This window comes from Coturnix japonica, chromosome Z, assembly GCF_001577835.2.
Source record: "Coturnix japonica isolate 7356 chromosome Z, Coturnix japonica 2.1, whole genome shotgun sequence".
Classification (NCBI taxonomy): Eukaryota; Metazoa; Chordata; class Aves; order Galliformes; family Phasianidae; genus Coturnix; species Coturnix japonica.
In genome coordinates, this window is record NC_029547.1 from 42,476,129 (window position 1) to 42,491,662 (window position 15,534).

General features: G+C 34.9%; 1 protein-coding gene across 2 annotated transcripts in view; it reads left to right on the forward strand.

Moving 5' to 3' along the window:
- The window catches only part of FBXL17 (F-box and leucine rich repeat protein 17), a 274,061-nt gene that overhangs the window by 80,684 nt on the left and 177,843 nt on the right, over positions 1-15,534 (forward strand). For both annotated transcript variants that reach the window (XM_015849457.1, XM_032441230.1), the window contains exons 5-6: positions 205-312; positions 8,858-8,988. In XM_015849457.1, the coding sequence (XP_015704943.1) occupies positions 205-312; positions 8,858-8,988 (239 nt within the window). The remainder of the gene's footprint in view (positions 1-204; positions 313-8,857; positions 8,989-15,534) is intronic.

Below are 15,534 nucleotides of genomic sequence, written 5' to 3' on the forward strand. Positions count from 1 at the left end.
CTCTTCCATCATCCATCTTCATACACTTCTACAGATATTTATGCATATCTAATATTTTCTTCCAAACTCTTAAAATAAATAACACTAGTGATAACATGAACAGAACTATTAACGAGGATCTTGCCAGAGTTACAGGGAAAATAGATTATATTATGTATGTACTCATATCACCTATTCAACTGTACCTGTGTATCTTTTCTGCAGGTGACAGATCAGTCAGTGAAAGCATTTGCTGAACACTGTCCTGAGCTGCAGTACGTTGGTTTCATGGGCTGCTCTGTTACATCTAGAGGAGTAATTCACCTCACTAATGTAAGTATCATAGCTGCTTTTATTTTCTCATTAGTGTTCCTGACTGTTGCCAAACAATAGACATCAACCAGGGTCATGCTGCCATGGATAGAAACATGACAAGATAAATGAAGTTTGTATTATTTGAACAAATGTTTGGATTTTCTTGTTTAAAACAAAACAAAACAAAAACCTGCTAAAACATGTTTACTAGCAGTGTTTCCCAGGCGCTGGTGCTGGGTCGAGTCTTGTTCAGTATCTTCATTGACAATGAGGGGATAGTGGTGTCAGCAAGTACGCTGATAAACGAATGCTGGGAGGGCTGGGAGGATTGGCTGACACACCTGAAGGCTGTGCTGCTGTTCAGTGAGACCTGGACAGACTGAAGAGCTGGGCAGTAAGAAACTAGATGAGGCATCACAAAAGCAAGTGTAGAGTCTTGCACCTGGGAAGGAATAACCGCATGTATCAGAACAGAAGGCCAGTGGGATCCTGAGGTGCATTAAAAGGAACGTGGCAAAGGAGGATCAAAGAGGTGATCCTTCTCCTCTACTCTGCCCTGGTGAAGCCTTGCCTGGAGTACTGTATTTGGTTCTGTGCTCCCTGGTACAAAAGAGACAGGGATCTCCTGGAAAGAATCCAGTGGAGAGCCACAAAGATGATAAAGAGCCTGAAGCATTTCCACTTTGAGGAGCGACCTGGGTCTGTGTCTGTTCAGACTTGACAAAAGACGACTGAGAGGGATCTGATCAATGTTCATAAAAATCTTGATTGTGGGAGACAAAGGGACATGGCCAGACCCTTTTCAGTGGTCTGTGGCTGACCAGGGAGGTTGTGGATTTGCCTTCTCTCAAGATGTTCAAGACCACCAACATGTCTACCTGTGTATCCTGCTGTAGGGAGCCTGCTTTGCAGGGAGATTGGAATCAATGTTTTTTAGAAGTCCCTTCCAAACCGTACAATGTTTTGATTCTGTGATATTCATGGGATGTTCCTTTCTCTCAGAATTAATACTGCTCTATAGAAAAATGTTTTTAAAATGCTTAGTTGTACTAGACTTCATTGCTAACACAAAAAAAATTCTTGAACTGGAAGTACGCAATTTTGAATGCAAGAGATTTAGATAATCCCTTTAATGCAACAGTATATCCTTTGTGCACACACATTTTATATATATCCACATCTGTATTATAATTTGTTGGAATCATACTTTATTTCCTTTCCTTTTATTTCTATGTAAGAAGTGTGATGTGTAGGAGAACTTTTTTGTGTGAACCTGCAAAGATTAGTGGAAGTGTTCAATAAAATGAATTACTTGGATGAGGTGGCAAACAGCCTATCAATTAAAATTCACAGCTGAAATTAAATTGAGAAATCAGGTAAACAGGGAGATCAGAGGAAAACACATCTGTGATAAAGAAGTTAATATTTGAAAGAACTATTGGTATTTATAGATACGAATTAAAAAAATAATAATAATAAAGGAGAAAATAAGTAGCACCTACTCATAGAATCATAGAATCATTTGAGTTGCAGTGGACCTATAAACTTAGTTCAGCTCCCATGTAGTGGACACCTACAGATTGATCAGGTTCCTCATGCTGTCCGGTCTGACTCTGAATGCCTCAAAGGATAGGGTATCCACCTCCTCACTGGGCAACCTGTTCCAGTGCTTCAGTAGCCTTATAATAAAAAAAAACTCTTCCTTATATCCAGTCTAAATTGACAAATTTACTCAATTGACAAATTGATATTTGTCTAAATGACAAATATCAGTGGAACAAGAGCTTTATTTTAAACTGCTATATCTGGGAGAATATGGAATCTGCTCTTAGCTTAGACTGGCCTGTGAATGTGTCCTGTAAGGCTGTGCAGAGCAGGTACTCTTCTGTTTTTCTTCCTGCGTGCAAACCAGAGATAACAGCACTGACTACTGTTGTGAAATTCATTTGAGACTGACAGATGTGTAAAAATGGAGTGGTTTATTATAACTGTATCTTCCCTTCAGTAATGTTAGTTCCTCTTCAGAAATAGTGGTACTTAGAAATTCTGCATTACAGTGCTGCTTAATCACAAAGCTTGTTAAATATGTAATCATGGGGTATAGTAGTGAAAGCGTTCTATATTTTAGAAAAGGGGAAACATTCAATATTTCATTTCAATATTTTGTTCCTGATCATTGTGATATTAAAAATAATATTTGCTGTTGTTGCTGTTGTTGGTTGTTGTTGCAGTTCTTTTTTTTTTGGAGCAAAAATGTGTTATCATTCTAACACTTGTTTTCTTTAAAGTTAGTACAAACTGCATAAAATATACTGCAAATAAATGATTACTGGACAAGTGGAGAAGCACTGCATATTACATACACAGACAGGGAGAGGGAGGAAAGGAAGGAGCATGTTTATCCAATTCAGACTCTTGGCCTCTCAGTTGTATCCAGGGGTTTGTTCTGACGACTTAGAATATTATGTCTTGTAACTGTAATATGTGAAACAGTGTCACGATTAGAAATAATGAGATATAATTCTATTTATCAAAGTGATTTCCTTGTCTGTTTCCTTTGATTTCTGATATAATATACTGGAGTAATTGCTTTGTAGCTCTGTACTTCTATCTGTACTTCTACAATGTGGACTTCTGAAGGATGGTGTTTGGGTAAAATTTATTACAGACATCATCGAAATAAGTGTGTGTCCTAACTGGGCATATTATAAAGTTGTATTATCTTGGAGAACTTTTTAAGGTTATCTGTGTCTTTATCTCATAATGTACCTGAGGCCATGACTAATCATACCCATGCCTGAGTCAGTGGTCAGTGTTAGGTCACTCAAAGTTCAGATTTATAGACCAAATATTGAAGAATTATTCAAAACTGACATTACACTTGACAGGTTTTTAATGTTATCATCTACACATGGATAGACTGACTGTGCAAGAGCCTTTTCTAAACTGAAGTGCTGTGTGCTCCCTTTCTTAAGTTACTGATTTATTTTAACATAAAATACACGGACTTGTCCTTTTTTATTGTAATATTTTAGCATACTTTCTAATCTTAAAGTCTTATTTCTTCCTAACATAATTTTCCCTCTTTTTCTAGGTCTGGAGATTTTTATGTTTATTTTTTAAACTATTAGTAAAATAGGCTCTATTTCATGAGGAGGCCTATAGTTTATTTGAATCTGCTTGCATTTTAATAAGATGTCCTTTTAAATATCAGTCTTCTGATCATGGGAAAAAATCCTTAAGTAAGGATTTCTGAACCTAATGATTCTGAGAGATTTGTTGTGGGGTTTGCCTTCATACTGAAAATTTGGCCATCCTATGTAAGAGAACCTTTGTCAACAGCTTATGGGCTGATTTGGCCCAGTTCCATGACTAGCAGGGCAGAGGGACCCGCAGATCTGCACTCTGCAAAGGGATAAGGGAAAAGGATAGAGAGATGGGCCCAAAACAAAGCAGCGTCAATGATCTGAGGAGGAATAAACTGATTTACTAAGTAAGATATTGGAATGCAAGATAACACACTCTAATACAATATAATACAAAACAACTAGAATTGAAGATAATAAATTAGATGAAATGAGAGAGTGTCCAAAAGCTGAAGGCCTTACTCTAGTGCTGAGGCGAGATGTGTGTTGAGGATGAGCAGAAAGGAGGAGAGCCTGGTCTCAAGACCTTGCCAGGGATTTTACCTCTTCTCTGAATGCAGATTCCTCTGGGGGATGAAGTTCTTCTCTTCTGGGACAGGTACCCAGAACTGGAGCATTAACTCTTTAACTCCCAGAGCAGCACATGATGCTGTGATGTGGAATACCAACAGCCAAAAATCATAAAACCACAACAACTTTTTTAAATCATGTAAAACTAAACCTGACCATTCTGGTACATGAAGTTAATAGTGTCCATACTAAGAGATTCTTCTCACCAGTTATAAGAATTTGATTCTTGTAACTGCATTTTTTTGAGTTTTTTAAAAAAAGCAGAAAAGACATTGCAGAGAATGTCAAATTGAAAGGGTTTCAGTACTCTGTGGGCGTATGAAAATTTCCAAAACAAAAATGGTTCATTAGATGTACTTGAGAGCAAATAACATAGACAGTAAATTATGACTCAGAGATAACGTGTTTTAACAGCAACTATTATTTCCAGTTTATAAATTCTAACTTTTATATCTGAGGTACTATATATGCACCTTAAGCATGAATGCAGGTAGTGCTTGTTGCTGCTTTACAGTGGGCATCAATTGAAAGGAAGGTAGTATATTTATTTTCTGCAGGGTAGCTTGTGAAAGTGTGCATGCAAGAGTTTGAAAAACCTGAATTATTATTATCATTCAGTTTGGAAGACATAGCATCATGAATACAAATGCCTTTCACTTTCCTGTTGTTGTGCTACATGGCAAAAGAAAGGAATATATTGAATAAATGTTTTCTTAATTAATACAGCTTTTAAATTGCCCTTTTCAATTAAGTTTTTAATTTTTTTTTTTTTACAACTCTACAGTCTTCAAAACCAAGTTATTTTTTTGTCTTCTGTAAGTTGTGAAATTCAGCCGTGCTTTTAACACAGTTTTTGAACACATATTCCTTATTTGAGCATTTCAGATTTAAACTCAGTGTTCTGCAGTGTTTAAGGAATTAAATTAAATGTCATGAATGTGGAGAACATTAAATCAGTCTATTGTAAAATAGCTCCTTCCATAACTATTGAATCATTTTCCAGTTTTTAAACCATATATGATTACTATTTCATGAACATTTTATATCACAATAATATGGTTCTGTTACTTTAGTGTATCAAAATCAATGTTTGTGCTTTTTTAAAAAGTGGTTAACAGATTCTGTTGATCTAATGGTAAAAAAGAAAATTAAAAGAAAAAAACATGACCATAACTTAAACTCTTTTTGTGGTTGCTCGTTCTTTACTTCCTGTGATCATACATTTCCTTTGGAGGGTTTAAATCAGAGACCATTTTATTCCCTGATGGCATATATACACAGAGAGAGTCAAGTAAATTAAGCTTAATTAGCAGAAGATGTGAATTTAAAGCTCATTAAGTCCTTATAAGTAGTTTCCTTCAGAAATAATTTGGCTTTAGTTCTGAAGAGGATTGATCTTATATGAATTGTTTTAGTTTTAAGGAATCATATCTGCAGTGGAATTATGGGTGTGGGGAAAAAAAGTTCAGACTCGTTTTATTTGTAGTTCCTTACAAAAACAGCCAAATACTTACAGAAGTATATGCGTTTACACTGAAAAACAAACTGCAATCCAGTTTTTGCTACCCAGAGCATATGAAATAGACCCTAAGTATTCACAGATTCAATTCAAGAATTCTATGTCTTATTCTCCTTCCCTGGCCCCAGTAGTTTTCAAATGTTTCCTGATTTGCATTCCACATATTTTAGTTCCACTGATGGAAATATAATGAACTTGGTGGCATTACTGTACAGAAATGCTATGAAAATCTCTGAATATTTAAATGTATGAACTTCCATAAAATTTAATTTAAATTAAGCAACAAACAAGTATTCAAGAGAAGTGCCATTATAACTTAAAATATTTAATGCTCAAAAGTGAAAATTTCTTTAAAATAATGCTAATTTTAAAAATTTAATGTATTTTTCAAACATCTGAAACCCTGGTTTTCAAATTTCGTTTGCCTCAAGCCATTTTGTGATACAAGATTTTCTGTTGCATTTGTTCTTTGCAGTGCAGTTTCTTTTCTATAAGTTTTCACAGTCAGTCTCCTCACAAATCCGTTATGTACTGGGCTGTCAATTGCCTGACAATTTCTGAAACCGAGGGGAGGAGCAACATCCTGTTCCCTCCTAATCTCTAATCAGACTCCTCCTAAAATCTGAATACTGTTACACTATTTCATACAATTTTAGCAGAGTACTGAGTCAAAATTTTAGGAACATAGAACATCTGTGTATGTATGTAGCAAACAAACTTTGTTTAACTTTTCCTCTTCACCCTTAATTCTTCATTTTATTTTTCACTTCATATCTTTAAGCCCTCTATCTGCTATCTGCACTGTGGATTTTATTGTCAAATTAAATACAAAGCATTTTGCTTGCTAGAGTTGAGCTTAGATTCTGTTCATGAAAAGTGTTCTTCACAGAGCTATAGAATTAAGAGTTGGAGAAAAGTGTAAAAAACGTATGTGAAAGAATGGCCCTAAAATTTTGTGATAAAATTATATATGAAGAAAATCCATTTTGAATTGGGGGTGGAGGGTGTGAAGGAAAACTTAAATTAATTCTGTTGCCCTAACACTGTGTAGTCAAGTAACAGAATGTCCTTTTCTGTGAAAAAATGTTGATCAAAACCATGCTTTATTCATCTTAGGATTTATGTATTCAAGAATCAAATGTCCCAACTATCCTCATTGTCAGCTTCAGAGAAGTTGTTTTATATTGAAATAGTTTTAGATGTGAGAGTTCAAGGTAGCATTTCCATAAAAATCTGCAAATATAATGATAATCACTGTATTTGTGCCTCATTTCCCTGTTTTATAAATAGAGAATAAAGCAGTAAATAATTTAAAGCAAGATAAGCATAGAGACAGATATGAATCATGGTAACATACTGAAATTTTAATCACTGCAAGAGTCTTATAAACCAGAATTTAGTAAAGTTGTCCTGCTGCAATCATATGCATGTTGCATAACTCTTGACTTTCTGTGAGTTGGGATAGTCAGCAGCAGTATTTTATGCAGAATCATTACAGGGGAACAGAAACAAGCTGTTCTATCTCAACTGTGTGTTGATATTTATAGATTCTTTGCCCAAAGTGGAGAAATCTTTTACACATTGCTACTGATACATAAAACACATGTGTAATGATTTTTCGGATTTAGTCCATGCTGTTTATTTGCAAAATAAAAATAATAGAGTGATTTCTACATTTCAGGAAGCATATTTGAGATAGGAGTCATTAATTTGTATTTCAAGTTCATGCAGGGATTCAAACATGTCATAGGCATTGAACAAATTATTGACAACACAGTGCAAAAACAGAATTGTCTAACATAGTGAAGGTGAGGATATTTCAAGTTGCTCTGTGCTTCTCCTTGTCATAACTTAGGGAGAAAAATGTGAGTTTGCTTGTGAGGGATGCATAGAAGATGTAATCAGAAGATACTTCTCTCACAGGACATTTAGAATTATGCATGGAGTGCAGAGCCTAAAATATCTGTCCACTTTACGAGCAATGTATTAGTCATATGCCTTTCTCTCTAACCAGCAAGTAAGAAACCGAAGTGCAGTGGGACTGCAACAAGCAGCTCAGCACTACCTTTTAACACTAGGAATATTTTACTCCTGTTTCCTCTAGAAATGACCTGCAATTGTCTCTCTGAGGTCAAGCTCCATAATTTTATGCTTGCTCAGCACAATCGTGGGAAGCAATATGTGGTTTATCCTCAAATTTTAGATCAGAAAGTGTTAAAAACTTTTGGGACTAACTGTGAAAATACCAGTTTCTGTGGAAGACTACCTACTTTTTTTTTTTTTTTTTTTTTTTTTTTTTTTCCTTTCTTTTAATATATTGACTTCATAATTAACTACTGAAGTGGACCAGTTATGTGATCTCAGTTGTATGCCTTTACTTAATCAAATCCTTAGTGACCTAAATCACTGAATAGGATTATTTTCTCTCTCTTACAGTGAAGGTAAATTTAATTAAGTGTCAGTATTACCTAATGCAATTATTTTTTCCAGAGTATAACAGAGATTATTTCAGACAGCTTATAAAGCAAACACCACTTGGAGGTTATTATGATTAAACTGATCTATTGTTTGAGGATGCTGCAAAAATCGTTATAAATTTCCTTCAGTGAATCCATAGCTCACAAAAGCAGTAAGAAGATCCTGTCTGCTTTTGAAGGACATTATAGTGATTATGATAGGAACAAATCAGGTTAATTGGTACATAAATAATAGATCATCTTGTTCTGCAACTCTGATCTTTTTTTTTTTTTTTTTTTAATTGAAGTATCAATGCTATTACTGATGACTGTACAGGTAAGACTAACGTATACATGTTTTATTTTTCACAGAGTGTGTGAGATTTACAGTTTGAAAACCCTGGACAGTTGAGTCTTTAATATCACACAGTTATGTATTTGAGTGCAAATGTGCTGTCCTGCCTTTCTTTACTGCCCTTTCTTTCTTTAATTAAATGAGTTGGTATGCCACCTTGGTGTCCTACATGCAGTACAGAAAGTTAGGAGGGAGGCTGAGACCTTTCACTATGTGGACTGGACCATGAACAGTAGATTCTTGATGTCACAAGAGTGACTGAAAGCTTGTCTGAATTGCAAATGTGAGTGTAGTTTTCAGATGCTTAAGTTATATTAGATAAATATCCCTGATTTTTTTTTTATTACTATTATTATTATTATTATTATCGTGGAAAATGCATTAATTTCATTTTTCTTGACTAGTTTGTGCAAACACATTATTAAAAAAACTTACAAAAGTTTTTATAACTTTTATTTATGTGAATAAGTTTTTTATATGAATGTTCTACTTATTCTTGTCATATCTGTCTCAACAGCTAAGAAATCTTTCCAGCCTGGATCTACGTCATATTACAGAACTGGATAATGAAACAGTGATGGAAATAGTAAAGAGATGCAAAAACCTTAATTCCCTCAATCTGTGTCTGAACTGGATCATTAATGACAGGTAACTTCATTAGGGCATCTAATACTGGTATAAAGCAAAATCAGCTTGTATCATAAGAAGTAGAGAATACTTCTTCATGTCTTGGGGGTTGGAGGAGATGTGTAAAATCAAACTGTTTTTTCAGTTGTTCTTATTTGGTGTGAGTAAATAATCTAAACATGCCTTCTAGTGCTCTTATGTGTTCTTGTTATGGAGAGTTTGCTTGTAATTGGATGGCATCCCTAATTGGTTGTTTGCTGTAGACTACATGAGAATGTTCTCTTTAACATGTGTAACTGAAAAGTACATTTACTGTGAATCTTTCTGTAAGTGGAGAACATTTAAACCGATTTGAACATATAGGAAAAATGAAGCATATTTCTGGAAAAATAAATTGCTTGAGCGTTAAGTAATCAAATTTATGTTTGTTTAGAAAGCATAAAATCCTTACTTTTTGGCAAATAAAGCAGAATGAGACTGAAAGGATAACTGGGATATTAACAGTCTTTTCCTTTTGACCAGTATGCACCACATTAAGGAGAAAAGGAAAGAATGCTTAGAATGACTTTTTCTTCCATATGGACTTTTTCAAACATGCTCTCTTTCAACTCTTCAGGAATGTACTCAACTGAAAATAAGCTTAAACTTTGATAAAAGTATGATGTTCTATAGTAATATAGAAATGTGCTGAATATGAAGTACCACTGAATTTTTACTACTTTGCTTATTAGGCTGTGCTCTGGGTTGTTTGTTTAGGTGTTGTTGGGGGTAGGGGTAAGGAGACTCTTAATTTGGTCTTGAAAGCACTTAAGTGGTTTTTTAAACTGATAAGAAGATTATTATTGAACTAGAGTACAAAGTGCATCTTTTACCTGTATGCATATAACTCTAAAACTTCATGCCAAGTAGAGTTAAGAAATTGAATAAGAAAAAGAAGTGGCTTCCATCACTGACAGATATTCTGTAGCTGTCTATGTAGCTGTTTCAGCTTTGCTTCTTATCAGACAGGTCAGTACTTTTTCAAAACTTAAATAGTAAATAAGAGATGGCTACAGATTTAATTTAGTTGTTCAAATTATCTTCCAGCTAGAAGTGAACAGAGAAAATAATGTAAACTTTCATTAAATTTTATTGAGAGATAGTTGTTCAGTAGTTTAAGATTTTTTCCCATTTTACAGTTGGTTCCAAACACTAATCTGTGTTAAGTCATTTCCCCCACTGTCTACAACTGCTGAATTAAAAGATACTGAAAACAGTATGGAAGGAATGTGATACGGCCAATAGCCTTTAATCAATATGGAGGCACATTCAGCAGAGTATTATTAGTGTACTCACTTTAAAGACATGGGTGAACGTTCAGAAAAGCAAAGAAATGTTAAGGTGTTTACCAGTTAAAAATCTAAGTTTTCTTAAGCTCAGTTAGTTTGCTAATGATCTAAGGCATGATGAACTTGTTTGCTGTTTTGTTTTTTATTTGATAGCAGGTCATAGCTCCTAGTCAGAAAGGATGTCAGAGGATATTCTGCATTTTTATATCGTTGAGAAGACTTTTTGATTACTGTATCCAGCACATAGAAGCTATTACCAGTCTCAGATATACCAGACTCGTGACACTAAAAAAGTGAATGCAATTAGTTTTCCTCCTTTTTTCCCTTAAAACATTATCAACCCAGCTTATTGTCTTCTATTGAACTGTTTTTTTGTTTACAAACTTACTAAGACACTTTAATTCTCTGTAGTATAAGAGAAAATGATTGGCTTTTTAAATAAAAAAAAAGCATTTGGGTCTTTGTTTATTTTCTTTATAGCCAAAGAAAACTCATTCATTCCTTTGTGCAGAACCCTAACTGAAATAAAACCAGAAAGTTCTCATGTAGTAGAATAGTAGTAGATTTTACAACTGAAGTAAATCTCTGATTTTAAAACTTCACTTTAGTTTTCTTTATTGCTTCCAGAATTCCATAAAGATTCTTTCCACAAACAAAGCAGTGGCCCCAGAATATTTATTGCATTCTCTTACAGATGACACAGTGTTATGTCAGATTCTGTTACCATTACAATTCTTGTTAAGTAACTGAAAGGAAGCAAAACTTTCAAGAGTGCAAGACCTCTGCATGGCAAGCACAAAATTTTGGTTCTGTGGGAATTAGCAAGAACTATTATTCCTATGTTCTGACTGAAGATATTTTTGTTTTTAAAAGTGTATGTCTGCGAGGCATTTATAGGGCAGTAAAAAAATAGTTTCTTCTTTCTTAAAACAAAAAATGTGTTCAGTTGAAGTAGTCTTGACATTCATTTTAAAAGTTAAAGAAAATAAGTCTCCTATAATGACTTGTAAAGCAGTGTCTTAAAAGCTGAGAGTTAAAAAAGATCTTAGAAAGTTCAATTAATCTAACATAGCGATTACTCTTGCAGGTATATAGCTGCCTCAGAAGTTTTATATACCAAATATATTGAAGTATATCTTATATATTTTATATGTTAATTATACATCATAGAAATATTCTTATTTCTACTTTCAAACCCAAACCCATAAATCCTTTTAGTATGCAAAAGATTTGTCTTTAAGTATTTTTATTGCAGAGGAGTAAAACTGAGATCTACAAACTTAACGATTCCTCTGAGGATTGATTTTAAATAAACTTATTACTTTCAAGTTTTCTTAATGGTCATTGCAATTGTTCTTGCAAATTTGAATGGATAAAGCAGTATCAATTCAAATGGCATCTAGAAATAAAGCCCCAAGGAGATTCAGCAAAGCATGACATAACATATTGCATGGTTTTGCAGAGGTATGTGATTTTTACCATATCACCTTTCTGAGCTTTGAGAACAGATGAGTAGCTTGATTTTGATCTTCTAATACCAGTGCTCTTAAAAAATGCTGTTGTCTTGTGGTACTTCTGTGAAATAGCACTGTAGATGAGAGTAAATGGCACAAAGGAATAGTCTCCTTTTGCTGGTTAAGGCCTGGTGGTGAGATTTCTTCTTGGAGTCTGAAGTGGATGAACGTGGAAATGCAGACCTTTGACAAGTTTACTAGTCAGGAAGTCAAGATACAGAAAAAATTCAGGAGAAACATAGTAAATGATTGGAAGCTAGGATGTAACCTGACAGTGAAAGTGTGCAGCTGCAGAGTTGGGAAACATGAGCATTCTTCAGTTGGATCACTAAAACAGACTCATTTTGCTTAGAACTGAGCATTGCATTTGTTGGCAGAGAGCATATGGGGTTTTCCACACTGCTGCTTACCAGAGTAAATTATTAATATGGTCTTCCATGTGCTAGAGGAGAGTTTAGAAATTTTGTGATGACTGCCTATGTGAGTTAATGTGAATTGATGAAGGCATGAAAAGCCTTGGGAGTATTTCGTCTGATCTAGATGTGTGGTGGATAGAGGACACAGTGCTGAAGATGCACTGAGCAGGTGATCACGTGCTAAGGTTTGTCCCAAAGTTGCTGCCATATGTGGATACTCCACCATTACAGTAGCATTAGCAGAGTTGAACATCAAAAAAAATAGGTCAGTTCTTACCATATGTTTTCAATAAAATCTGAGTTTAGTGAATGCTGGACTTATTTTCCAGGGCAAAAAATGTTAAAGTAATCTTTTCTTCCTGAAAATGTAATGCTCTTCATGTTTTCATGTTTGATATGGAAATTATATTAATTAAAAATACATTAAAACTACACATGTAGGAAACCATTTTGCTAGATTGGTTGTTTTGTTTGTTTTTGGTTTTTTTCCCCACGAGCAAAAATGTGTGTTTTAATCTGTGGTGATGACAAATGCTAATGCTTCATGTTAGTATCCAGCAGCTTGGTCTGTCTGACTGGAGACCTGCTCCAGGAGCACAGGTACTTATTTCTGTATTTTTGCATAACCTGGTCTTGGTGTATAGAGAAGCCTTCCAGAAGAGAAGCTGTACTTTTGTATTATATGATATTTATCATAATTCATCAAAGTTGAATCATAGCATGTCCATTCATGATGCATTGCCTCTGCTGCCCTTCTCCAGCCTGAGGCCCATCCCAAAGTCCTGTCATTGATCCTAATGCTTTGGTACATTGTTATGAAACCAGTAGCTTAAGAAGTCAAAGATCTGCTGTATGTTATTATTGCATTTACAGTGACCAAGCATTTTGTTTAAACAAATGAAGGGGAAAACACCTAAAGAGAATCGCATTTGGAGAAGAACTATTTTGGTGCATTGAGCCAGTAAAAATGCTGGGCTATATTAGCACTTTTTAATCAGTAATATATTTGATGGGATCCTTTTAAAACCTTGTTCTAACAGATAGGAAAAGCAGAAGAAATATCGATTGCCCATATTCCCTCATTTTCTGTATGTGTATAATCTGATGAAAGTGGAGTGCGTTCCAATTAAACCGAATAATGTTGAAACAGCTTTAACACAAAGAAACAACCGAAAATAAACCCCCCAAAAAACAAAAAAAACCTATTCACAGACTTATTGTATTTATTTATTTTTTAATTTTAAATAGATACAGTGATATTCCAATGCTAAGATCAATATTTTTCATTACTAGAATGGTTAAGTAAAAGGTATTTATTGTGGTATCAGGTGACAAATCAGTAAGAGAACAACTAAAATGTTCACCAGGAATATGTACACACATCTAAGCAGAAGTTATCTTTTGGTTCCTATATTGCTTTTTCTGCTGCTTCTTTCAGGTTATTTAGCCAATGACTTGCTCTTAGTCTCTGTCTTCTGTTATCACCTCATTTTAAGTATTTTACAATAACTTTCACTTGAATTATGTCCAAGAGCATTTACTTTTCAGAGTTTTTCAATACTGACATAATACCTGATTTAAATGATTAACTTAAATGTTTGAAAAACTAAGAACAATATTGTGTGATCAGGTCTGTCTACTATATCATCCTGCCATAAATAATTGCTGTTTCACTGATGTGGCAGATACAGTTGTCTAACAGCCAAGCAACTACGCAGCTGTTCTTTCACTCTTCCTCCTCAGCAAGACTGGAGGGAAAATAGAGGGGAAAAAATGGGAATGAAAAAGAAATGAGAAAGCTTGTGGGCTGAAATAAAGGAATGGAGGTGGCCTATTGAGGGAAAAGCAACCTTGATTTAGAAGTATAATTTGTTGCCTATTAAAATAGATTCAGGTATTAAGGAACAAAACAAAAAAGATTATCAACTTCCCTGCTTCTTTCTTTGGCTCTGTTTTACTCCTCTTCTCCTTAATCCTCTGCCACACTGAGCAGTGCTTGGGGTTAAGTAATAAGGATGTTAGAAGCAGCGCTTGTCCTCCTTTTCGTTGTGTTCCTCTTTTCCTCTTTCCCACAGAAATGTGGGCTGCATTTATTTTACGAGTACCACGCACCCAGTGGAGCTCCTCTGCAGGCTGTGGTGTGGATATCTGCTTGCTTTAGTGCTAAGGAGCATTCCCACCTCCTTCCTACCACCAGTGCTCCTTGGTGGTTCGTACTGCTGTTTGTACCCTTCGCATCCCACTTTTCATAACAGAGAATCCCAACAGCCTCCTGACAGCACTGGTTCACCCACACCCAGTACAGCGATTTTCATTGCACAACTGGTTGCCAGGTTTTGAAGCTGATTTTGCTGAAGATATTCTGTTTCATCATAATATTGGGGTAATATTGTTGCTGCAGTATTTCCAATGGTAAACTTGGGACTCGTTATGCAATACCTTGTGAGAATGGCATCTTCCTATGCTCAGTAATGCAGCATGAAATGTCCCCTAGAGTTAGCACTGGCCACACATTTGTGCTGTTCTGTATAACCTTGCTTCAAGTGTTGAGTTACTTTGCAACCCAGTCTGCAAGTGGCTTGAAAAAAAACAAACCTGGAGGAGCATCTCAGCAACTGTCTGCAAGATCTGAGAGAGTACTGACTCCTCTCAGCTTCTAGTTAAATGCCCAGAACCCACTTTAAAACTACTTCTGAAACAGTTCCTTTGGCATTGCTGTCAAATAAAAGACTTTTTACGGATATGAAATGAATCATTTTCACACTGTCTGCAAAAATTAATCAGTGATAAAAATCAGAATGTGTTTTTCTTAATTAAGCTTAACTGTGTATTTTAGCCTGCCAGTTCTACTTCTGCATTGACTTGTTTTAGAATAAATAGCTTTTTAAGAATCACTGTGAGGTGGAAATGAATGTTACCAAAAATAATAAAATTTCCAATATATTGTCAAGATTTTCCACTGTTTTATGATTCTTAAATTACATCAAAAGTGGAGAAAATAGTCTAATGTTGTCACACTGCTGAAGTGTATGATAAATGAAGCACTATTTCTGTAAATAGTGAAAATATGAGGAAGGTGATTAAGTCTGACAATTCTCATGCAGGAAACTTGAGATGATAAATATCTCCTGTAATTAGTTATTAATCTAGTGCAGGGGACTTAACATCAGCCTAAACAATTTTATGAATTGTGGCATAAAAGAATTTTTGGAAGATAGGTATACATGTGTTAAGCCAAAGGAGAAACTGCTTAAACTTGGTTGCCAGTAATTAGAAATGGCAGACTTGACACAAATGTGGCTCAACCGT